General features: G+C 35.6%; 1 protein-coding gene across 6 annotated transcripts in view; it reads right to left on the reverse strand.

The window, feature by feature from the left end:
- The window catches only part of LOC132547660 (neural cell adhesion molecule 2-like), a 101,926-nt gene extending 84,876 nt beyond the window's left edge, over positions 1 to 17,050 (reverse strand). For all 6 annotated transcript variants that reach the window (XM_060211465.1, XM_060211457.1, XM_060211473.1 and 3 more), the window contains exon 1: positions 16,972 to 17,050. In XM_060211465.1, coding sequence (XP_060067448.1) covers positions 16,972 to 17,029 — 58 coding nt within the window. In that variant the 5' untranslated portion in view covers positions 17,030 to 17,050. The remainder of the gene's footprint in view (positions 1 to 16,971) is intronic.
- Positions 17,051 to 25,810: the final 8,760 nt, after the last annotated feature.

Genomic DNA, 25,810 nt, shown 5'->3' on the forward strand with positions numbered 1-25,810 from the left:
ATTTCACAAAATTAGATTTTCACAGTGACCTTTGTGAACTTACATTTTCACCATGACCTTTGTGAACTTACATTTTTACCGTGACCTTTGTGAACTAACATTTTCACCGTGACCTTTGTGAACTTACATTTTCACAGTGACCTTTGTGAACTTACATTTTCACCATGACCTTTGTGAACTTACATTTTTACTGTGACCTTTGTGAACTTACATTTTCACTATGACCTTTGTGAACTTACAATGTACATTTACTTCACCTTCACAGGATCACCCTGCTCTAATTACTAAAACCGATGAAGAAAAACAAGTTTTTAGTATTGCAAACTGTAGGACAAAAGTCAAAGTTGTTCAGAGGAAGGTTAACAAAGATTGTGTTTTAAAGACCAATTAGCCAGGAATAAAAGTCAACAAAAAGAGAACAACATATCACTAAAATGCTGCTACATGTACTATACAGGTCTATATATCAATCTACTGTCCATTCATGTGGCAGCCTCCGAAATCAAAAGCACACTTTTCTTGTTTTATCTTGAAATCCAAATAATCCTGATTCAAGCTGGTCCATGTGTTGACTGAAGGAGGAAGCTGAAGGTAGTCGGGATATAAATGTGTATTTCATTAGCCTCTGTAATTGATAAATATAGAAAAATTTTAATCTTTCGATCATGGGCGATATTATACCACATAACACATCAGATGTTTCATCTGCAAACACCTTCTACAAATTGAGACAAGTGTTTACAATAAAAGCTGAATCAACTACGTCTGCTTTCATCATTTTATTACAACAATCGGCATAAGCCGTGGAAATCCACTACAAAAACACTGCAACTCCAGCATGGATTCAATTGAAGTTACCCTTAATCTCCTCCTCCTCCTCCTCCTCCTCATTGTGTCATTCAAAGAGAAAAGCAACTGCTCCTTTATCAACAAATTTATTCTACTCTGATTTCTTTCAATTTTCATTTCTTATCTCTTTTCAATGTTCAGATTACATTTTATTAAAAAGATGTTTCAATAAACAGGCCACATTTGAAAATTCAATAACTTTTGGTATAATATTTATACAACATCCCGCTTAAAATGCAACTACAGTTCTTTTTCTAAAATTTTCAAACTTACACTTTTAACAACTTTAAAGGAAAATTTATTTGAAAGCAAATTGAACTTGCATACTGAGGTAAAATTTTATGCTTAAATGATTCTTGAGCCAGATGGAGAAAAGACTCCTTTATCAGTTGGTTAAGTGGAACCAACTGTTGGAACCTGAGGCAACTCAAAATATTTAATGGCCTAACAGTGCATCACTACAGCAACCAATTATCCACACACCCATCACCATAGCAACCAAAACAAACAAACGACTGAAGGTCAGGGATTTGAATAAAAACATGAACATTCTGTTTTTTATCAAACTTCATAAGTGCCTGGGTAGTGATATAGAGAATAATTAGCTACTGATGACAGAGATTAGACATCATGATCAACATTTTCCAGAGTTATCCTCCTTGAAGCTAGCTCCCGATTAAAATAAACATTTGTCCCACCCAAAACATTTCACGACATTCTTATCAAATATTTACTTTCTCAAATTGTGTTTCCTTCAATTCCATCAACTCCCAGTAGAACAAAATACAGTGTGCTAGTGTGTTTTACATTAAAGTGTCTACAGCTGGGTTTATACCCAACAATACCATTACATCAGCTGACTTTCCATGAAGAGAATCGGAATCAAAAGGTTTCGTAACAAATATATCACAATACAGGCAAAAGCTTGTAGTTTTCCGATGTGTCTAAAAAATCGTAATTTTTAAATTTATAACGAAACATTTATTAAGCTTTACAATATAAATGACATTTGATAAACAAGTGTGTTTTAATATAACAAGAATAAAAGATCAAGCGTAGTCATACTGTTTCAGAGAGAGGTGGAAATATGACTGCACACATTGATTGTGCATATAGACGCAGGTTTGAAGTAATTTTCATAATATGCTTGACATATAAATTCTCATTGCTATCAAAGCGACAATGAAGTATGTTTGTCCTTAATAGTTTCTTATTTCTGCAGATTTCCGTATTCTTAATTCAGGTTTATTCTAATGAATTTAGTTGTGTCAGTGTGATGACCCCAACATGATGTGGTAAAAACTCAGTTATATAATTATTACCCTTTAGTCATAACAAAAATCTTAATGTTTCTTTGTCCTGAAATTCTTCCATCAGATAAGAACGGAAACTGCTTCATCAACATCCTCTATGCTGACTTCTGTATGAACTTCTTTGATGATATTGAGTCGATTGGGTGGGACATAGGCAAATGTTTTTCATGAAATAAAGGGACTTGTGTAAGTCTAGACTACAACATGACTCTTCCTTGATGCCAGACACAAGCTGGAGGCTTGGTCTGTTTAGCCTCCTCCTAAAGTGGTTTCAACAAATGGTGTCTGTGTTTACCGGTAATTTCAACAACTCCAAATGAACATACTGAGTAAGTCTGTCTGTATATCACATACTACACATCAACTGCTTGTTATATAGCATCTTGTGTTTATTGAAAAGGTTCTTTGAAATTCTGTTTAGAAGCAGGTATTACAACAAGTTGTGATATTCTGTAATTTTCTTAGTGTTTTTTTAGGCCAAGCAAAAGAATGCCATGTTTATCAAATCAGACCAAAAAAACATGGTTTCTTATTGATCATTGTACTAACCCCTGGCAATTAACATCACCACATTTCCTGAAGTCCAAAGTAAATCCACAACAGATAATTACAAGACCTAATTAATATTTTGTGCTTTTTTTTAAACAATTGACTTTCATCATATTTATCTCTTAATAAATATTTAGACAGGAAAAACATAATTATAGCTTGCATTTTTTTAAAACTGAATACGATAATGTCCCATAAGAAGCTGCTAAAAATGATTGTAATGATAAACTATTAACAAAGTCCTACAACTTATTATCACAAGTTTGATATTCTTTCCTCTCAATTCATACTTTTCATTACTATCAGTAAAGATAAAAGAACACTAACTGTTTATTTTCCTATCAGGTAATCAACGTGACATGCCCATGGATATACAATCATTGATGATAATAAAAAATGTTTAGTGACTAGAACCAAACACTATCAGGATCCTATTTCAAATTCATGTTCTAGATAAATTGAACCATGTTAGGACCAGGAGATATTTTATTAGTAACTTGATACAGAAAATAGCTTCTTACAGTCCTCCTTTTAAAATCATATCCCACTATAACAGATACCAAACTGTTTATAAATTAAATTATCATAAGGGTTCTTTTTTCAATCTTACATTCATCACATTTATCTAAATATTTTTCCATGTCCAACAGTGTTGTGCACAAGCTGGACACATTCAATGCCTATATTTTTTTTATCTCAAATTAAAGCCATGACATCTAACAAATCAGCTGTTTATTAAAAGTTTAAAAAAAATTATCTCCCTTGTGTATTTTGGTAACAGGTTCCCCTATATAACTCTTGTTACTAGTTTTAATTTAGATCTCTATAGTTCTACATCCACAGAGGTATAAAGTTAATTGTGTGTGGTTTATATATCATACCGAAGTTATAAATGTTAAAGCTTCAGAGAACATTCAGTACCTGTATATGTATTTAAGGCTCGGTTCTCATACCCATTTCACAATTATAAATCTGCCATCCATAAATCATATCATACACTTCAAATGTTATTGTCACATAAACTGCATTTTGGACAAATACTTAATGTGGTAAATCAAACATAAATGAACATGAACGAATGAAAATTTTCTGAAAAGACAAATATATCAAGATTAATATAAAATACTTCTCACGGTATTACAATGAAACATAAATATACTAGTGTAGATATGGAAACAACATAAACACTGTCATTTTTCTACAGACGTGTGTGTGTGGAATTTAGAATGACATGTGATAAATTTTCACATACCGGACAAGTTAATTTTTTGTAGATCATTGACCTGCCACATAAAATGACCTTTGAAAATTTTGTATCGCCATGAAAAATTTCATGTAAATGAACCAGCTTTGTTACCGGTCAATTAAACAAGGGCTGTCAGAAATGGGCTATGCCGCCCAATTGGGACAACATATGAAAAATAACAAAGGGCAAAATAAGAGATGGTTCTTGTGCATTGTACTTCACCTTGTTGAGAATTATCTACCTATAAACTTTTGTGTTGATACCTCTTATATTTTTTTTGTAATGTTTCAGACAAAATTTAAGTATGAAAAATAACAAAGGGCAATAACTCCTAAATTAGACAAAAGAGTGATGGTTCTGATGCAGTAGACTTCTCCTTATTGAGATTTATTAAAATATTAAGTTTAATGTTAATACCTTTCATAGGTTTTATGTTATGTTCCGTACAAAATTATTACAGACAAATGGAGAGATGGCTGAACAAAATGGCGACTATATGCTCTTCCTTTGGGGAGCGAAACAATTTCAATCTGACGATTAACCCAGATAAAATAATGAAGTAGTTATAAAGACAAATTATCACTATACATCAAATATTCTATTTCGAGTCTGTTGGGCTTAATTACTAAAGGATAATTTGGTATTTACCAGAGACTAGCTCTTAGAACAGCAGTGTTAAAACATTCACATTGTTAACAAAAACGTAAACTCCAAAACCAAGATATCAAATTATTTGTCAGGTACCATCAATTAACTCAGTAAAATTAAAAGGTTATATATACCAATAACAGCATATTAAGCATTATCTCCTACCAATTACAACAATTTTATGGGTGAGTTTGACATTTTCATACAGTAAGGTGTACCAATACTGATATCTAGATTTATTCAATTTGCCTGTATATAGAAGACATTATCACACAAGACTCCTAAACAATCACTTACAGACCCATTTAGTACTATCACACATCATGAAAGAACAAATACCATCCTAGGTACCTGAGCTGAAAGATGTGATATACACTGTATTTTAAAAGGTCAAGTTCATTTAAACTCTCTGAACAGGAAGAAAAAACACATACCACGCTAAAGGAACTGTATGCCAAAGTTTTTCTAAAAATAATTTTGCGCCAAAAGGAATCTCATACTAAGAGCTACACCAACTAAACTTAACCTACAGATGCTCTTTACTAGAATAAGATCAAATTGTTTTGTACATCGCAATTACATGTAATATATAAAAGATATGTAATTATATCATTTACTTTCCTTACCCACCACACAGGTGCCTTATGTTTTACCATGAATCAAAGTGCTGTCAAACAGACCTGTGGCTGCCAAAACTGGATTTAGTCAGTGGTACCACACAAGGTGCCTTTGTACCATGAATCAAAATTGTATGTGGTTGATGTCAAACAAACAGAGACCTTATGGCTGCCAAAAGGAGATTACATTTACAAAATCCAAGTTCAGAGCTGATTTACTACCAAGTACACCAAGACAGTTACAAGTCTTTCTTTCCCTGAATATTACATCGCACAATTATTTCCTAGCACTACAAAGAAGGTTAACAGACAGTCTGTGTGTCAGACCCATCACAAATGATTATGCTCAAAAAGACGGGTGCATAAAACTTTACTACATGTTGGAAGCACATAAACAAACATACAACAAATATTACTGACATTATGTTTGTTAGCCAATAAATTCTTTACTGCAGTAATTGCGTACAAATGTCTTTGGATTCACCATCAACAGTTCAAAAGAGTAAGAAACACCAGTACAATCCATTTCTGACTCAATCTCTCAATGATTATGTGTATACGCTAACAATATCTGATAAAATGCACACACCTCAGCTCTCTAGTTCTGACACAAGGTTAACCATCCCATAATGCATTTTACCAATCATCACCAAAGAAAGAATAACTATCCCATTACTATCTCACCAATTACCACCATCACATCAAGAACTAAAAATACATAAAACATCTTAACAATCATCACCAGAGCAAGATTTTCAATCCCATAATACATCTCACCAATCATCACCAGAGCAAGATTTTCAATCCCATAATACATCTCACCAATCATCACCAGAGCAAGATTTTCAATCCCATAATACATCTCACCAATCATCACCAGAGCAAGATTTTCAATCCCATAATACATCTCACCAATCATCACCAGAGCAAGATTTTCAATCCCATAATACATCTCACCAATCATCACCAGAGCAAGATTTTCAATCCCATAATACATCTCACCAATCATCACCAGAGCAAGATTTTCAATACCATAATACATCTCACCAATCATCCCAAGATTTTCAATACATAATACATCACCAATCATCACCAGAGCAAGATTTTCAATCCCAAAATACATCTCACCAATCATCACCAAAGCAAGATTTTCAATCCCAAAATACATTTTATCAAACATTACCTGAGCAAGATTTCCAATACCATAATACATCTCACCAATCATCACCAAAGCAAGATTTTCAATCCCATAATACATCTCACCAATCATCACCAGAGCAAGATTTTCAATCCCATAATGCATTTCACCAATGATCACCAGAGCACAGGTTTACAATCCCATAATGCATTTCACCAATGATCACCAGAGCAAGATTTTCAATCCCATAATGCATTTCACCAATGATCACCACATCTCAGCAATGATTCAATCTGACACTTTATTAAACTGCATATATCAGCATAAACAGAAAACTTAGTCTGGAGCGTAACATTCTCAATCTCTGACTCTTCACATAAAAATTACATTCATATATTGTTAAAGTGTTTTATAAAACTTGCTTAGCTTTGAAATAAACCAGATCATTGATAAGTTTAGCACCAATGAAAGAACCCCAGGAAAAGGCACTGGTTGTGTCATCACTATCTCATGTGTCAGTGACATCTGTTGTAACATGGAGAGTGAAATATAAAATCAGAAATGAATTTTTACTGCTACAGGAAAAACGCTTCCCGTATGACTATTAGTCATAATAAGCAATTAAGAAATACCAATTACGTAACAATAACATTGGTGTGTCAATCAAAACAGTTTTTCAGTGTAAGCTAGAAGCATACATTGATTATATTCCTGGGTGGGTCTCTATAATACGGTTCCTGCAGCCAGTTGTCGCCTCGCTTAAACATGCCATAGCCACAAAGCCTCTGCAGACATTACCGCGGTAATGATGCTTGTATGCTTGACGATGCAGCGACTTTGTGGGAAAAAAAACATGGGTGATGAGAGGAAACAACAATGAAATCAATTCCTGATTAATTTCACCCTTCAGTTTCCATCTGTAATGAACCACAAGTAATTATGTCACACACAACATCCAACACATTCAGATGCTGCGAGTTGCACTCATGTCACTCTTGTTATGCAGTCCTTTCATACACAAGGTGTTGGAAGTTCAGAAGAGCCCCTATATGGGATATACTATTACAAACAGATTGCACTCTATAGACTTATTCCAAACATGATTACCACTGCTCCAATGCAAACCAGAACCTGATCACATGTAAAACTTGATGGCATGACGTCAAAAGTATATGAACCAAACCTGTGGATGGAATCTTCTCCATCTGTACCATGTATTCAAAGTGGGATGATCAATATGGTTACCTAACACACCATAAAGGAAAAACATGCACTGCCAATCATCTATTAACTGAATTTCAACGATTCAAAATTACATTGTATCAAACATTCCCCAATCCTGAATTGTCTTCCTATATAATACTACTAACAATATTGTGACCTGTTTACAATACATAGAATGAGGCTACTACATGCTACCCAATCTACCGTAGGTGGTACTAACCCTGTGTGAGACAGTCATCCTATCTTTATAGTAACAGAAGGATCACTCTGTGAAGTATTTTAGAATGAATATTAATTTCAAAGACAATGTTTCTGTTTGAATGTTAAGCCTTCAACATTGTACTTATATATCGAAATAAGTCTACCCCCATCTATTGCTGTTATGTAGAATTACAAACTAATGTTATTTGTTCTGTAATAAGCCCACCCCTATCTATTGTTGTTAAGTAGAATTACTAACCAATCTATTGTGATATCATATTTTATTGGCCCCTGTTTGGCTTTTTACATATTACATACCAGAACCATTTGTTGTGGGACCAACAATTACTTATGACATATAATACGGGAGATTTATGGTATTCTGTCAAGCTCAAATTAACATTCATGGCAACTTTTTCCTCTTGCATGCATACATGCAGGACTCTTTCAGCTATTCCTGCCTAGATCAATTCTGCTTCTTTGATTACAGTGTCGGCACCATCCATTTGATCTGGATTTTTTATCTTTCTGCCTTACAACACCGATTAATTTTGTGAACAAACATGGATAGATTATTGACATTTAACTGCAAATGTATGCAGACAGGAATACTGAGCTTCAGGACACAAGATAAAATCTCTTCAAACACTTGGACGAACATCAAACAACAAAGTGGAATGCCATTATTGTGTATGTGTTGAGCTACAACATTAATTGTAAACACTCCTCATTGTTTGATGCTGATTAAAGCAGAAAAAAAAAACCTTCTGTGTCAAAGCTTTGAATTCTTCAAAAAAAATTAGGACCGATTGCCAAATCTGAATGGCCGAAAATTAAGTGTGTACCACCAGTTTGACACAAAACCTCCACTCCATTACCCATACATACATTCATTTAACATCATATTTTACTACTGACTATGTAAAAAAACTTGCACTTCATAATTATAGAAATATAGAGCAACAGCCGTATAACATTATGATATTTCGGAGTTTTGAAATCTATTTCTGCACCTTTATAAAAGACCTTCGTGCATACCTACAAGAGAAAATATGGCTTCCATTACATTATGCATGTATTTAATGTTGCTGAACAGAACTCCTGAAAATCCTCAAAATGTTTCCTGAAAGTTACTAGAATCGCTGGTTCTGTAACCTGTAAAATGAATACTAGTTATAAAGGGCATGTCTGTTTAAATTGTGTTGAAGTCTAAGGTATCAGGATACGTGGTTCATCTGTGCATGTAACTTTTATTAGTCATAACACTAAATATTACCACCCATTGTACCAGGATATAAAACTCACAAACAGAATTGTTGAATTTGAAATTATAGGCCTAACATTTTCCTAAATTCTGCCCAAAAGAAACTATTAACCACTGATTTTGTATGTATCTCAAACAGCTCATTTGTTTCTGTTTTAGAAGTACCATATCCCAACATTTACCATATATTGATCAGAACTAGACTGATCACAACTAGGCTCACATCAGCTGTAAGGTTGGGGATGCATCATCGCAGCCATCATACGATGGTCCTTATGAATATTCATGATCTTGGTAGAATCAATAGAAAGGTCGACATGTATATACCTTGACAGGCAAGTAGGTTTTACAGTTTGAAAAAAAATTCTGAAAAACTGTTTAACATAGGGAGATATGCAAAGATTCCTTATCAAACCCATTTCATTCGTTGACCTGATATCTATTCAGAAATAAGCCAATGCTTTACTAAGAAGATAAGGTTTAAGAGACATGCCAGAAGATGCCAAACCACTGCTGTCCATTAATAAGCATCAGGTTCTAAAACAAATAATATATTATATCTACCTCTGATCTGTTTGTCAAATTTGTTTTAATTTCTTTCACAAGTGAACATCTAAGACTACTTAATTGACCAATGGGGAGATGGAGGTGTTGTATAGCAAGTTTGCTGAAAATACTTTATCAACGAATGGGGGAAAAGGTGTTGTAATACAAGTTTGCTAAGACTACTTAATTAACCAATGGGGAGGGGGAGGTGTTATAATAGCAAGTTTGCTAAGACTAATTAATTAACCAATGGGGAGGGGGAGGTGTTATAATAGCAAGTTTGCTAAGACTTATCAATTAACCAATGGGGAGGGGGAGGTGTTATAATAGCAAGTTTGCTAAGACTTATTAATTAACCAATGGAGGGGAAGAAGGTGTCGTAATAGCAAGTTTGATATCTTATAGTAGAGGAAGAAAATAAACAGGTAAAACAATGTTTAACTGTCAATTAGTGTGTATGCCACAACACAACAGCTGCTTCAGAGAAAAATCTCTTGTTCAGCTGAATCATAGACCTTGTTTATGGGTTGAAAACACAAAGCATAAAATCACCTTGAACCTTTGACATTCACACAAACTTAATTTACCAACACTCCAATGGTTCTAAAAGGTCCTGTTTTAGTGTCTTCAATCATTTATATAAGGGGAAGAAAGCAAAGCTAGATTGATTACAAAAGTAAACACAAAAAAGTACCTTGCATACTTCTACAATCAAGAATAATCCTCAAAAATTTTCTAAAGAATTTTTCAGGTAAGATAATGGCCACATTCCTCCTCTGAAAGTATTTAATATTGGAGCCAAATTCTGCATTTGCAATACATTCCCAAAAATTTCCTTCCCAATCATCAATTTTATATTGATCAAAATCAGCAAAAAATGTCCCATCCAAAATTAACCAGAAAAAAACTTGTCCTATAAAACATGCCCTTAACATAGAGTTGAGAATGAATCTGACTGTTATAATCAGTTATTCATGTACTGCTATCAATACACAGTTTGAACATTTCTCAGTGGCCCTGTACCTCTGGCTGAGTAGAAAACATATATATACCAGATTATTGACAAAAAGTTGATTTTTGTAAAAGTCATCCTGACCCCCAATCTGAACATCAAAGACTTCATGATTTGACACAATAACCAGATCTTGACTAACTCAAAAATCGAGAAACTCCCACAGTAACAGATTTTCAAAAAGCCTTAAGTTTATGAATATAAATCCAATCCATCAAACATATCTAGTAGATATCTGCAGATGGACCCAACTGAGGATGATATGACAGGATTGACAATGCTGGTGTTGACTCCCTAGTGATAAGACCAGTGAAACACTGATTTTCTACTTGACCAGCTTTGCTGTAACATGTGACCTTGAAAAGAAAATGTTCAGGTGCATGATGTGTGTCAGATTCAGTAATAAGGAAACCCATGGTCCATGTTTGTCAGATTCAGTAACAAGGGAACCCATGGTCCATGTTTGTCAGATTCAGTAACAAGGGAACCCATGGTCCATGATGTTTGTCAGATTCAGTAACAAGGGAACCCATGGTCCATGTTTGTCAGATTCAGTAACAAGGGAAACCATGGTCCATGTTTGTCAGATTCAGTAACAAGGGAAACCATGGTCCATGTTTGTCAGATTCAGTAACAAGGGAACCCATGGTCCATGTTTGTCAGATTCAGTAACAAGGGAAACCATGGTCCATGTTTGTCAGATTCAGTAACAAGGGAACCCATGATGTTTGTCAGATTCAGTAACAAGGGAAACCATGGTCCATGTTTGTCAGATTCAGTAACAAGGGAACCCATGGTCCATGATGTTTGTCAGATTCAGTAACAAGGGAAACCATGGTCCATGATGTTTGTCAGATTCAGTAACAAGGGAACCCATGATGTTTGTCAGATTCAGTAACAAGGGAACCCATGGTCCATGTTTGTCAGATTCAGTAACAAGGGAAACCATGGTCCATGTTTGTCAGATTCAGTAACAAGGGAACCCATGGTCCATGATGTTTGTCAGATTCAGTAACAAGGGAACCCATGGTCCATGTTTGTCAGATTCAGTAACAAGGGAAACCATGGTCCATGTTTGTCAGATTCAGTAACAAGGGAAACCATGGTCCATGTTTGTCAGATTCAGTAACAAGGGAACCCATGGTCCATGTTTGTCAGATTCAGTAACAAGGGAAACCATGGTCCATGTTTGTCAGATTCAGTAACAAGGGAACCCATGATGTTTGTCAGATTCAGTAACAAGGGAAACCATGGTCCATGTTTGTCAGATTCAGTAACAAGGGAACCCATGGTCCATGATGTTTGTCAGATTCAGTAACAAGGGAACCCATGGTCCATGATGTTTGTCAGATTCAGTAACAAGGGAAACCATGGTCCATGATGTTTGTCAGATTCAGTAACAAGGGAACCCATGATGTTTGTCAGATTCAGTAACAAGGGAAACCATGGTCCATGTTTGTCAGATTCAGTAACAAGGGAACCCATGGTCCATGATGTTTGTCAGATTCAGTAACAAGGGAAACCATGGTCCATGATGTTTGTCAGATTCAGTAACAAGGGAAACCATGGTCCATGTTTGTCAGATTCAGTAACAAGGGAAACCATGGTCCATGATGTTTGTCAGATTCAGTAACAAGGGAAACCATGGTCCATGTTTGTCAGATTCAGTAACAAGGGAACCCATGGTCCATGTTTGTCAGATTCAGTAACAAAGGAAACCATGGTCCATGATGTTTGTCAGATTCAGTAACAAGGGAACCCATGGTCCATGATGTTTGTCAGATTCAGTAACAAGGGAACCCATGGTCCATGATGTTTGTCAGATTCAGTAACAAGGGAACCCATGTTCCATGATGTTTGTCAGATTCAGTAACAAGGGAAACCATAAGTAATATTCCCTTCTTTACAGCATTAAGGATACATGACACAGAATTTATGTAGTTATCTTAGTCATTATGACCTGTATCTTTGCATCACTCAGGATATAGATCAACTGGTAGTCTGGTAGATCCCTGGTCATTACCACCAGTATGCTCGGATTTCCTCTATGGGTGTGCTCCAGACAGTGTTTACCCCCTTCAAATTAATATTGATTACTGTATATAATATTATAATGAATATGACCTTGACTTACCAGTGACAGTTACCTTGACCTCGAAAGGTTTCAAATCTTACAAAATATCCCACAATGTGTGTGGTAGTGTATAAGGAGATAGGTATGAATTAGCAAGCCATATCCAAACAAACATGTGTTAGAGAGTGATCAGGGCACAAGTGCTAATAAATCAAATCAGTTCTCCAATTACCAGGCCCTTCCAAACGTGTTATGGACACTGATGAGAAATTAGGAAATATTCCAAGCTTGGTTGGCCAATTGCATGAATATATATCAGGTTATAAATAAATAGGAAAGGGGCATGATACATGCCTAGGTTGGAAGAATGCAGCAATCACATCAAGTTATCTTCATCTATTTTAGAGGAGAGGAGATTTATAAATCCTGTCAGTGTTGTGTTGTTGTTGAGATTTACAGCTGCTACCACCTGAGTCTTGTTGGTACTGAGTAAATGGATACCAAATAAAAGCCAAGAGAATATTTATCTATATTTATCACATTAGTACAAAGATCTATTGTTTTAAAATCACAGGGCTCCTTTTCATTGGTTTGAGACAGGAAATGTTTGTCTAATTTTTGAGAGACAATAATTGGTATATTAGGAAGGAAGTTTTTATGAGTAAACTGAAATTTCAAATTTTTTTATTAAATATCAAATACTTTAAACAGGAAGTGAGTCCCATTATTAGCCCCCACTATCTTGGTTGGTACAATTTAAACAGAATTTCAAAAACGCATTTTATTATTATCTAATATAAAAACAAACTGGGAAGGATGTACAGAAAGTGTTCATGGTGATCCAATACAACATAAACATCAGAAGAAGAGGTCAATAAGATATGGAAGGCTACCTACCAAACTGTGTACAATAGGGAGGTACAATATATAATAAGTATGCCTAGATGGGAGGGAAGGCCACAGGAATTGTCAGACCAATTTATACTTGGCACATCCAACATGTAGCTAGACACAGCAATTTATTCCAACTTGTCTGAAGTCAACTACAGTTGCAGTTTACAATGTGTATACAAAATATCTTCATGTTAACTGTCGACACTACCCATTATACTATAAACTGTATCACTTTGAACTCCTCTTCTAAAGTCAAGGTATTTTCTGTATATTTACAGTAAGGTCACGGCCATACCGGGTATTTAGCTATCACTATTGGTCAGAAATATTGGATCTGAAGTAAAAATTCCATCAATGTCTGCAAGGAATCAAACCTGGGACCTCTGGCTTAAAAGTCTTACCCTCTAAAAATACCTAGTAGTTCAGCAGCAAAGTTCCTTAGAGGTCAAAAGATATGCTGACATAATTACTTAAACCAAAAATATCTGTTGGGGGTAATTTTTTCCAATATCTGGATTTAGACTTCAGAAAACTGGTGAAACTTCCTTTAAATATATGTGTGTGTATTTAATTAAACACGGCCATGTACTCGTAAAATGCAATACACTGATAAAGCAATTGGGAATCAAATTTACATGAATCTTCAGACTATTTTAACCTAGTCGCAGCGCGCAGTTTTTCATGAATAATTCTTACTGTAGCCCAGTTCTTTGATGGAACACTAGAAATGCTCTCTTAGACAGACAACTTTTCTTGGTGCAAGCACATGTACTATTGCAGATTTTTGTAATTACTACAAAGAACTCATAAATTACTTATACAGGGAAAGATGTCAACAGTTCTGTCTTTGTAGGAAGATGATGTAGGAAATTCAAACCAACTCAAGACTTGGTTTATCTGCTTTTGAGAAAACAAAAAATAAACCAAATTAGGTATTTATAAAAAGTATAGCTGTAGAGTTTTTTGGTTACATTACTATCCTTTGTTTTTACATCTTTTATATCATTGCAATTTTCAAGGAAACACTCATAAATACAAACTTGTGTTCACCCTTCCACAAAAATATATCATATTGAAGCCTTTTGAAAACTATGTTCAAAAATACATCATTTCTTTATGAACTTTATAAACGGTTACGTGGAAACAAATGTACCAGTACGTTTTTTGTTTTGCATCATCATAAGAACTTAGGAAGAATACAGGATTAGTCTATTTCATTTCATTTGTCACACAGACTGAATATATCACGCAGCCATATTATAGATAATAGATTCAATGAAACAAATCCGACCTGATCCACCCCTTCATTCAATGAAAATAGTTCATGTTAGAAAACACTTTTATAGCAATGTGTCCATTTTGTTTTACAGTGAAAATTTTCATGTAAAATGTATGGAGGAATTAGTCTTTGGTATCGATGGAAACGCATTTGAATTTGTCAGTTTTTGTTCCAAATGCGTGCAAGTAGAAAACTGCTTAAACAAACTCTGCTTTAACAAATCCCAGTTGACTACAATTTCAGGATTTGTCAAACATCATTAGTGTCATCACTGCAGGTTCAACTATTAAGATTTGGAGTGATTACACACCAATAGGCTCCAAGACAAATGCTGGGGAGACCTTTTGGTATTTGCAGTAATTTCATTAAGTATCAATATGACCATCCTTAGATAACCATTCTAAGCATAAACACATTTAACAACCACACCAACAATTCCCACTATCATTGGACACATCCTTCTCTTCCCAAAACAAAACCACCTCCTGCCTTCCTCTATCACCACATTTCAGCCAAGCCCATTCACATTTCACCTAATCCTTCATTATACAACCAACATGACTTGACTTCCTCTCATTATCTCCCTGGTCATCTGATTCTTCAACCCCCTCTGTTCTACCAAACAATCAAAATCACTTGATTCACCTCCCCCCACCCCCTACCCCTATCTCCCTGTCACCAGACTCTTCAAACCAAAACCCTCTCCTTCCTTAAACAAACAAACCATCCTCCCTGTATATCTGATCACATGACCCTGCAACCCCTTCTTTCCCATAAAACAACCAATATCACCTTGATTCTCTTCCCTACCTTAAATCTGATTTGATTATCCAGCCCCTCCCCGAGAATTATGACCCCCACCTCCCTCATGAATCCAGCATTAACCCTACCATACTTTTGTTCTAAGACTGTGACATACATGATCTGTACAGACTAATTCTTAATAACACTGATTAATTACACAAACAGCTTCTGCAAGATGTTGCTTTAAAACTTGCTGACAGATATCATATATATAACTATCTGTCTACTCATAAACATAATGTTTTTCGAGAAGCACACCAATGTCAGTTCAGAGACAAATCATTTATCATCAGCCCTTTTGTTATTTAATATGTAATGTATCTATGTATATGTGTAAAATATCTGTCGAAATGTAATTTCTCTAACAATTCAAAACTAATTCATATCAGTGTAATACTAAATTGATTATCTAGTTCACATTTATGAAAATAAAATGCCAAATATCCATGCTTTATCATTGTTCAACATAAACTCAAAGTTATGATAATTATAAATTACCAATATCAATAACTTCTCAAAGACATGGATCAATATATATTAGAATATTGCTGAACTATCTTAGAAATATCAGTGTTTTAATTATCAGATTCACCCCAGTAGAGAACTTGGAGGCAGGCTTCATTGATCTTGGTACATTGGTAGATAATTGACCATATCTCTGATGCAATCTGAGAGAGTCAGTGCGAGATCCCGTGGTGAGCAGCTCGTCTGACCTGCCTGGAAGTGCATCACTAGGATCCCTCGGGCCCACTTAATTAATTACCCCTCCCTAATTACCTCCACTGCCGAGGACACGGGCGTCACATTATCGAACCCCTCTATACTCAAAGTTCTTCAAAAGATAGACGGTCATGCTTCGGTTACTTGCCCAAATACACAACCCATCAAATAGTTAAAATTCCATCTACACGTAATCTTATCTTACAAAAGTAAACAAAGCGTAAAAAGACGATAGCATTGACATGGTTTCTACCAACACACACGTTGTTGTCTGTGAGTGAATGCCAGATTACTTGTACATGTATGAATCAGAGGATGAAATGTCAAACTCGCTTGTCACATGGGAATAAGGATGTCGATTAAAATCATCTATATTCTCGCAATTCTGTGGCTACTGTGGCCAAATTCGGTCAGTTAAACGGTTAACCATTCAAAAATAAAAATATATTGAATGAAACGGAAGCACACAACCCTAAAACGAAAGTGGCAGATGGAGAGTAGGGATGAAAGCGACCGTTAGTACAATTAACATATTTGGACTCAAATGAATCATAATATATGCAGCGAATCACCACAAATTATCGGGTACTTACTTGAAACGAAGAGAAGTAAAAATCCCTGTATTAAGAAAATGCAGGTAAAATTGTCCATTTTGATCGACCGCTGGTTTAGTTCCAGTGACTCTGTCGCTAAACGAACGCTTCTCCTTTCTCACTGTCCGATACAAGCTTTCTACGAGTCCGTGGGAATATTGAGCCTATTTACCACTTGCAAGTGCCCGATCCTTCCGCGCGCAGAAAGAGACCGCACTGCAGCGTTGTATTTAGATGCTCGATTCCCGGGCTGTGCGCCAAATGATCGATTTCCTCGAAAGAACCAGTATGTGTCGAATGGAGCAGTAGTGGAAATTACAGCAACCACTCGGCATCACAATGGCATCGGTCCGACGCCCCAGTTGACTCAATGAGCCAAAACCGTGTTGTTTACAATTTTCAGAGAAAAAAAAAATTGGGACATACTAATTTGACGATTCGGAATACGTGTAATTTTTGGAAATTTATTTTCCGGATTATATTTTTTTCTCTTTGGACCATTATTGGATATTTGAAGATCAGCGAAAACAGTGTTCGTCAATAAATTATTCAAAAGACTGCTTATGTAGTCTATAAGCTTTACGGCGAATAGATAAATAGTCTATGTCTTAACTGGATTTCGAATATGTGGGTGTAGGGTATTATTTAAATAAATTTTCTCGTTTAGTAGATTTCTGCCGTTCATTTAAATCGATGCTATTGTGTATCTTGGACAATAAATACTAGGATATTGACCTTATATATATATTTATTTTATTTTAGAGTGGTAGTGTACAAAGTATCGGTAGGATGTGGAGGAGAAACGATTTTTAGAAGAGCCGTATAAGAAGGCTTGGTTTGTTCTTTTCTAGAATTTTTTGTTGATTTACAAATGAAAATAATATCTTTCCTTTCTTTCTTTCTTTCTTTCTTTCTTTCTTTCTTTCTTTCTTTCTTTCTTTCTCGGGACAATTGTTCTATTGTCGGATGTTGATATTGCAGTATTTTGGATTAAATGTAGTAGACTATGAACTTCCGACAGTTCGACAGATAATACTCGATTTTATGAAGAATTATTTCTAAAGGTAGGGTTTTTACCATTATCATTATTTTCATTTTTCTAAAATTATAAAAAATGTGATGTTTAAAAACACATTTATCCCTTCAACTATACACCATATCTTTTATTATATCTTATAATTAGTATAATTATTTATCAAATCTCTTGATTTCCAATATGTCCGCAAGGAAAGTCGGAAAATGTTCCATACGACTGGTTCGATCCAGGGGGGTCACGTCATGGCTCGTGCAAATCTTTTCTATCACACTTACAGTGAGTCATTGCGATCAATTATATCCCTGGTGCTTTATTCAGAGGGGAAAACGTATTTACATATCGACGACATGAAGCAAATACCATGAAACCTAAAAAAAATACATTAGATCAATCTTATTTAAATAAAAACTAAAAAAATTGGAAGGATATAGATAACTCATAATTTGTGAAGTTCAGCTGAACCGATTTAAAACAACATGGCTTCCAAGTGGAAATACGAAACTTAATAAACACCAAGGAGAAATTTAGCAATGCATTACAGAAAAGAAAATCGATAAAAAAAAATCATGTTAGATAATTTTGTCTGAGGTCCCGTTTCTTTCTCCCATGGTAAGATGTACATATTTACACGATAGAACTGTGAATTTGTTATTCAGGTATCTCCTGGAGAGATTTGGTGACAAAGTCGTCCCCCATCATTACAAGGAAACTGATGGTAATGCACCAGATCGCCTGGTAAATTACCTCTATATCCGAATGCTTAGACAAAATGACTCGTCACCTTAATCAATAAATAAATATTAAATTGTGTATGTATATTTTCAGAATATTGATGATTTAGTACGTACATGGTAAGTGCAACCATTAAATCGACAATATCTCAGACGGTTGAGCACCAGCCGTTGGAAACATTTGTGGATTTCCGATTTGTGTATGGTCCAATCCATAGGCGGTTTAGGTTTCAAGAAAACCAATATACCATATCGTCCTTTGCTATTTTGGTTGTGTCTTATAGGACAAGACAATTAACTCCAACTGCTCAGGAGGCAATGGTCTTCCCGCATGTTGTTCACCGAGGACGCCACCATCTACATCATGGATACCCAGCTTTACGATTACTAAGTCTTGGCTATTCCAGGAAATATAAAACGACCAAACAAACCAGTACATGTTATATTTAACCAAGTTGTAATGGGACATGTGAATGCACTCTTGAGAATTCGCTGACCTGATTTATAGAATTAAAGTTACCTCAAATCTCTATATTGATGGAAATTCTCGGACAAAAATTCAAGAAAAACCTAAACGACAAACTATGAAAGTTGTATTTATCCGTTATTGACATCTTACACCCAGACAGGCCTCAAATACGACTGCACGAGAACACAAAATTAATATTGATGACTATTTTTCTTTCTTTTTTTTTTTTCGAAAACAGTAGAAATCGATGTTTGCCTTGCGGCATTAGTGTGACAACATTGATCGGTCACTCACTGGGTACCTGTTGTTAGATTTTTATAAGGTGTTGATTGAAAAAGTAAAATTTCGTGAAACAGAATGCACGGACGTTCAAAAAATGAGTAGCCAGCCATACTATACACATGCAATCCATTTGATCACCACCGCTGGCTATAAACCTTATCAGACTGTTACAGTCTATGCCCCGTCAACTTACAACAACACAAACTGAACAACAAGAACATCCAACCACGATATTAAAAAAAATGGCTTCAGTGCTAGTTATATAAGAAACAAGTCTCGAACATAAACATAGCAATTTGAATATATTTTTCTGGTTTATTTAAAAAAAAAAAGCTATTTGCTTTGATGCTTACCTGACGTTGAAAAGATATCTATTTGAGATATACATCAAGTACACAAGAGAGAGATTAGTGGAAGTTCACCAGCCTGTCTACCTTGCCACGTAAAATAAATATTTCATACCAAACTAATTATCCCGTGCTCTGATAAGGTGGGTCCATCCTTCTGCAACAATTTCAGAGTCTAGTTTGTATCATTGCTGGAAGAGATTACCCTTTGTGCACGAAAAGCAATTGTATATTCGCTTGCCGTATATCACAGTACGTTTAGCATTATTCTGCCTAAAATTATATGTAATTGGCTATATGTGATGATAGACATACATCCTTCAAGTAGGCGACCTTGAAAACTGTTAAAGCTGTCCGGGTAATGAACTCGTTGTCCCAGGCACTAGTCGAAAACAACCAGCCATTATTTTCTGTTACCATGGATAAACGCCTTTATATTCTTGACATGACCGCGATCACTCAGTGTTCTCTCCAAACCAAATCAAATTGGTTATCCTTTTGACCTTTCGACCAATCAGTTTTACATACAACATAGACTATATCCATCTATGATACAATATGATTTCAAAATAGCCGGATACTTGCAAAATATAACCGGATACAGACATGCTGTACTTTAATTGTCTTTATCGTTTTTTGTTGCGGTTGTTTTCTACGCGTTTAAGCTATTAGCATATGAAAGGAATGGCTAGTTTTTGTTTACAATTCTGTATTGATTGATTTCTATGACCAATAACTGACTTTGTAATTCACTCAAGCGGGCTTGCTACCCGAAACTGACCGTTTCATTGTGATAATGTGATATTCTATAAATGTAGGGTTTTGTTTTAGCATGGAATGTTTCTCTGTCGAGGTAAGTGGTGATATGAATCTATCGACAACATTGTATACATGATTGGCTACGAAAGAGCAGATATGACGTATTAAGACACGATGTTTTTGTTTTTTTTTAAGTACATCTTATCTTCTAAAAAGATGATAGAAATCAGACACAAGTTAAATTACGTTGTGCATTAAATACGATATGTAAACACATAAAAAAATAGGAAGGAAAACAAAGCATCACGTGCTCTGGACCTCGGACTCGGGATTGTCGTTGGCAATGCTGCATCCGGGCCTCGAACTCGGGATTGTCCTTGACAATGCCATACTCGGACCTCGGACTCGGGATTTACATAGGCGATGCTGTGGCTGAGCTTCCAGCTTAGATTTTTAACGTGGCAAAGTTGTGTCCAGACCTCGCACTCAAAGGACCAACATTAGCAGCATGCCCGGTCCTCGGACTCAGGAATTTTATCGACAATGTGTCCGGACCTCGGACTCAGGATTTACATTATCAATTATGTGTCCAAGTCTCGACGTAAAACGATAAAGCTGTGCTAATGTGACCCTTGGGTAAGCGTCGTTCGTGTATCTAGGATCTACAATAGCAGGAATGTAAATGCGCGTTTCCTATAGACATTTCGTTACCGAAATTCGATATAACACTAGTTTCGAATCCAGATGTGATAGAAATATCTCAAGCATTACATTTTCTGTACTTCATGTGACCAGATCAGCATTTTGAATTGTTACCCACAATGCTTCATTGATGAATTTCACGATTTTAAAACACAAACCATCTCGAAAGCATGCATACATCCATTAAATCTAGACCAGACACACCTGAAAACTGGCAGTCAAGTATAGATAGCTTTAAGTAGATCCTCTTATTGAGGGAAAAGTCGAGGGGTGTCTTACATTGTATTAAAAAATCGAAAACAACACATCAGAAATGAAAATTGGAAACTTATTAGATACAGAAATGGATAAGACCTTGTAAGAAAATAAAAATATACACGTGTTTTGACATTTTGCAGACTGTTTTTGAAAGCCGCGTCGGTATTGTATGACAAACCAGGGCAAACTGTATAATGAGTAGAGTTTTCCGTCGTTATTCTTGAAATATTGTGAATCGACGTAGAAAGGAAACAGATGTTACTCGTCTGCTAGAGAATGAAATATTCAATATTGCATCGTTAGGGTTTGACTTTCGCCCTCACGTGCGCACGAGTTATAATGGGAGTGTAATCCCGTAGAGAATAAGACCTTGCTATGTAACATAGTGTACAGGGAGTATAGCGATTGCGCTTTTGAAGTCGCATTATTATTTTCCAGCCCTGTTTGCTAATTGATTAATAGTACCTCTATATAAATAAACCACACATGCAGAAATATTTTCAACGAAGTTCGTTGAAGGAAAATATTGTTTAAGGGAGATATAGACAGTGGCAAATTCAGGATCCACTCCCTCTCCTCCGTCGTCAGTGCCCTATTTTTTCCATTATGTCCCCCCTCCCCCCTGCCACCATTCTTTATGTGAAGTGTTCCCGATAATTAAGAAACGTTCGGGGCAGGTGGAGCTTAGGTAAATAACTAAGAGAGTACATTGATTGTAGCCAAAATCTAGGCATTATTTGAATGACTATTATCTCAATTAATTAAATATTAATTAATGTAATTGCTTGTCTAGATACTAATATAAATACATACACGATCAGAGCTCAGAGCTGTACTAATTCCAACTATTACATATACATGTCGCATTTATCCGACATTTAGCCTATATCAGGTATCAAGCCAACAAATATATTGCTGTGCAGTGAAATGACATTAAACCTTGCATTGAAAAAAATTGAGTCGAACATTGTGCGTTGGCACACTGCACTAATTAGGGAAAGTATTACCTATATCCGTTTATCCGCACATGTTTCTTGCTTTTAGTAGGGATGTATAACATACAGTCGAACCATTGTATAACTCGAAGATCCCGTTTAAAGCACTTCGTCGGTCCTTGCCTAACTTTGCACAAAACATTCGAACTCACTTAAATCGAATACTTGGTTATCTCGAAGTTTTCTCATGGTCCCGCCGAGTTCGAGATAACGAGGTTCGAGAGTATATCTGTATTATACGTCACTGATCTTACTCGAGATATGTGGTTGAATTTAATTGGCGAATTCTTTGTGTTCTAATATCCCGAACAGTAATGATATTGCACATTTGGAACCCATGTTGGTTATTTGACTGGGTTACACAGATTTCTATTAAGATTTCGAAAATGACAAATTAACATTTCTTAGAATGTGCAAATAAAATTAATCTTGATACAATGGTTATAGCACTTTATTTATTTATTTAATAGACAGCAATAAACATGATGTTAAACATGATGCCAGTTAATCTTGTGGGCAGCTTTGTCCCAATATTGACCGGAACTCGAGCAGTTTTCATTTATAGGCTTATATTTTCAAATAAAACGGAGGAGAAAATCGCATTCACGAAAATAAGCAGGCAGAGAATAAAACATCACGAAATATTTCATAAACATTCAAACGTAAATAATCAGATTCTGTATTGCTTGGTGATGTTGGTGTTTTCCATCAAATTCGCCGAGCATTGCTTAGAGCTCGACGACTGGCGAGCAGATCACTTTTCTCTGATTATGTCGGGAAGCAGTTAGCTGAAACGAACCATAATACTGTTTGTTCTTCATTGTACGTGGGTGTAAATTGTAAATTCGATGGAGCTTTTGTCTGTCCTGGCCACTGATGGGCCTCGTGGTAGTCAGCAATCTCGCCTTCATCGCATGCTGTTGATATTCGACATGTCTGACAACTTCTACATCAAATTTTAATGTAGTACAGCAGCTATTGTTTCCTGTTCTTTCAGACTGAAAATTTATATAGCATTAACGAAATTAGTTCTTCTTTGCAACCGAAGTAAATTAGGGATGTTGAATTATGATAAAATATTTAGTTTTCAACTATTGCGTGTTTGTATGAAATTTCAATACGATATGCAAACCTTCCTACGTGTTAAACATCCATGTTAATGTAATGTTACTACCGACGTTCAATATATCAGCCATACTTTCCCGATATCACGTGCATTTTCAGGTCGAGGTTACCACAAACAATATAGAATTAAGCAGACGATGGCGATCCAGTAGATGTTTATCGACTTCCAAGAGAATCAATATACACTGTTATTTCTTTTTAAATCCACATATTTTACGAAAGTTAGAATTTTCGAGTCAGGATATTAGAAATTCCCGTCTTCTTCGCTAGAAGGCAAAATTGGAAAACTATGTATGCATACATTAATGACAATTTAAATATGTAATATATATTGTTGAAATTATTGTATAATATATTGTTTAAACTATAATGATTTGAAATTACTTCGAATTTCAATACAAGTTACCGAAAGATCGCGCGCCATATGACTGTTACGTGTATTTTCGTCCATGAATTCGTAGAGCAATCCAATCAGCAGTCGAGATTTGATCACGTGACGATGTGAGACATTGGTCGCCAAAAGAAGCAGGATGGATACCATGCCGTTGTGAATTCGTCGTGATAAACTCCAATAAATTCTACAAAAACAATTCATCTTTCGGTAATGTATTCATGGAATGACTGCTTGACCGACACAGCTGGCGCCAAACTGCCGCACGCGCATGTGTCACTATCCATTCGGAACTCTCAGCATTTATCATAAAAATAATTGGGATATGCCTTTTCCCTGAACACGGCTCAATAAATCATCGATATTGGCTCAACATACTCGCACATAGTACAATAATGGCTGTCCAGGACTTATCAATCCCACGAGACCAATGAATAGATCAGGCAAATAGTCAGTCTGCTAAAACGTCAGCCGGGAGAAAACCAATGTCGGTATTAATGCAGAAGTTATTAGATGATAATTTCATATTCAGAAAAAAAGAATAAAGAAATGGGGAAAACTTTGATATCACGCAAATCCTTTAATTTTGATAGAAAAATGACGAGAGAAAACCTTGTTGGGAAACAGTTTTTTTTTCTTTTTGCGAAATCTAGATATGCCAAGATGGGTTAAAAATTTACATGACGCCAATTTTCTTTCTTCTCCCCTGTATATATAATACCAATTCCACTGTAGTAAATCATTCTTTTCAGCCTCAAATACCCCAAGTTTAGAACATCAATAATTCTATATCGCTCCTATAACACTATACCACTCTGATAACCCTATACCCCTCCAATATTCCGATAACATCCAGCGCGCCTCTAATACTACTACCTTCAAAACTCCTATACTTCAATACCCCTGTTTCCTATATAATAACTCTATATACCCACCAAATATCCCTACACCCATATATTTATATACTCCACCAATATCGCTAGATCGTGATACTCCTCCAATAACCCTATCCTCTCCAACAACCCTATATCCATCAATGACCCTGTATACCCATACCCCCATTAGTCCTTTAACCCTTATAACCACACCTCCAATATTCATACCCTCCCAATAGTACTCTACCGTTCACTCCTAACATCACCATACACCGTAGTTATAAACTCCGATACAAATTTACTCTCCGTTTTACTATCGCTCAGGCATTTTTCATCCTCAAATCCTTCCTGTATACCTTATTTCGATACCCCTTCTGCCCGCTATCCCACTCAAACTTACATATACCTCATTTAGCACCACGCCTTTACTCAAATCTTAATGTAGTCTAAGTCTCTATCTGTATCATTCGGATTGCCTTTACTCATTTCTCCCGTTTTCATGCCACACTCCCCTTTACCCAAGGTGACCGAGGTTCGAATTTCTCAACACAAGTGAAAACGATATATCATTATAGGTAATTTACATCATGGCTCGCATGATGTTTACAATCTTTCTTCCAGTACATTGAAACTGAACAGACTATTTACAGGCCAAAAGAAATAATTATGATTGTCACGTATTAGAAGAACTGTTAATTCTCTTTTAGCACGTGCACAGTAACTATAGGAGATTGACATGCACGAGGGTATCTATACGAAAAATGTACCTAAGCGTTTTTTGGTTTTGTCGCTAGCACAATGACTGTTACGTTTACAGTCAATGTTTTAAACGTCATAGTGACGTCATACGTGTAATCACAATATGTGTA

Source organism: Ylistrum balloti, unplaced genomic scaffold, assembly GCF_031769215.1.
Source record: "Ylistrum balloti isolate Yb309-2 unplaced genomic scaffold, AGI_CSIRO_Ybal_v1 Utg369614, whole genome shotgun sequence".
NCBI classification, from domain to species: Eukaryota; Metazoa; Mollusca; class Bivalvia; order Pectinida; family Pectinidae; genus Ylistrum; species Ylistrum balloti.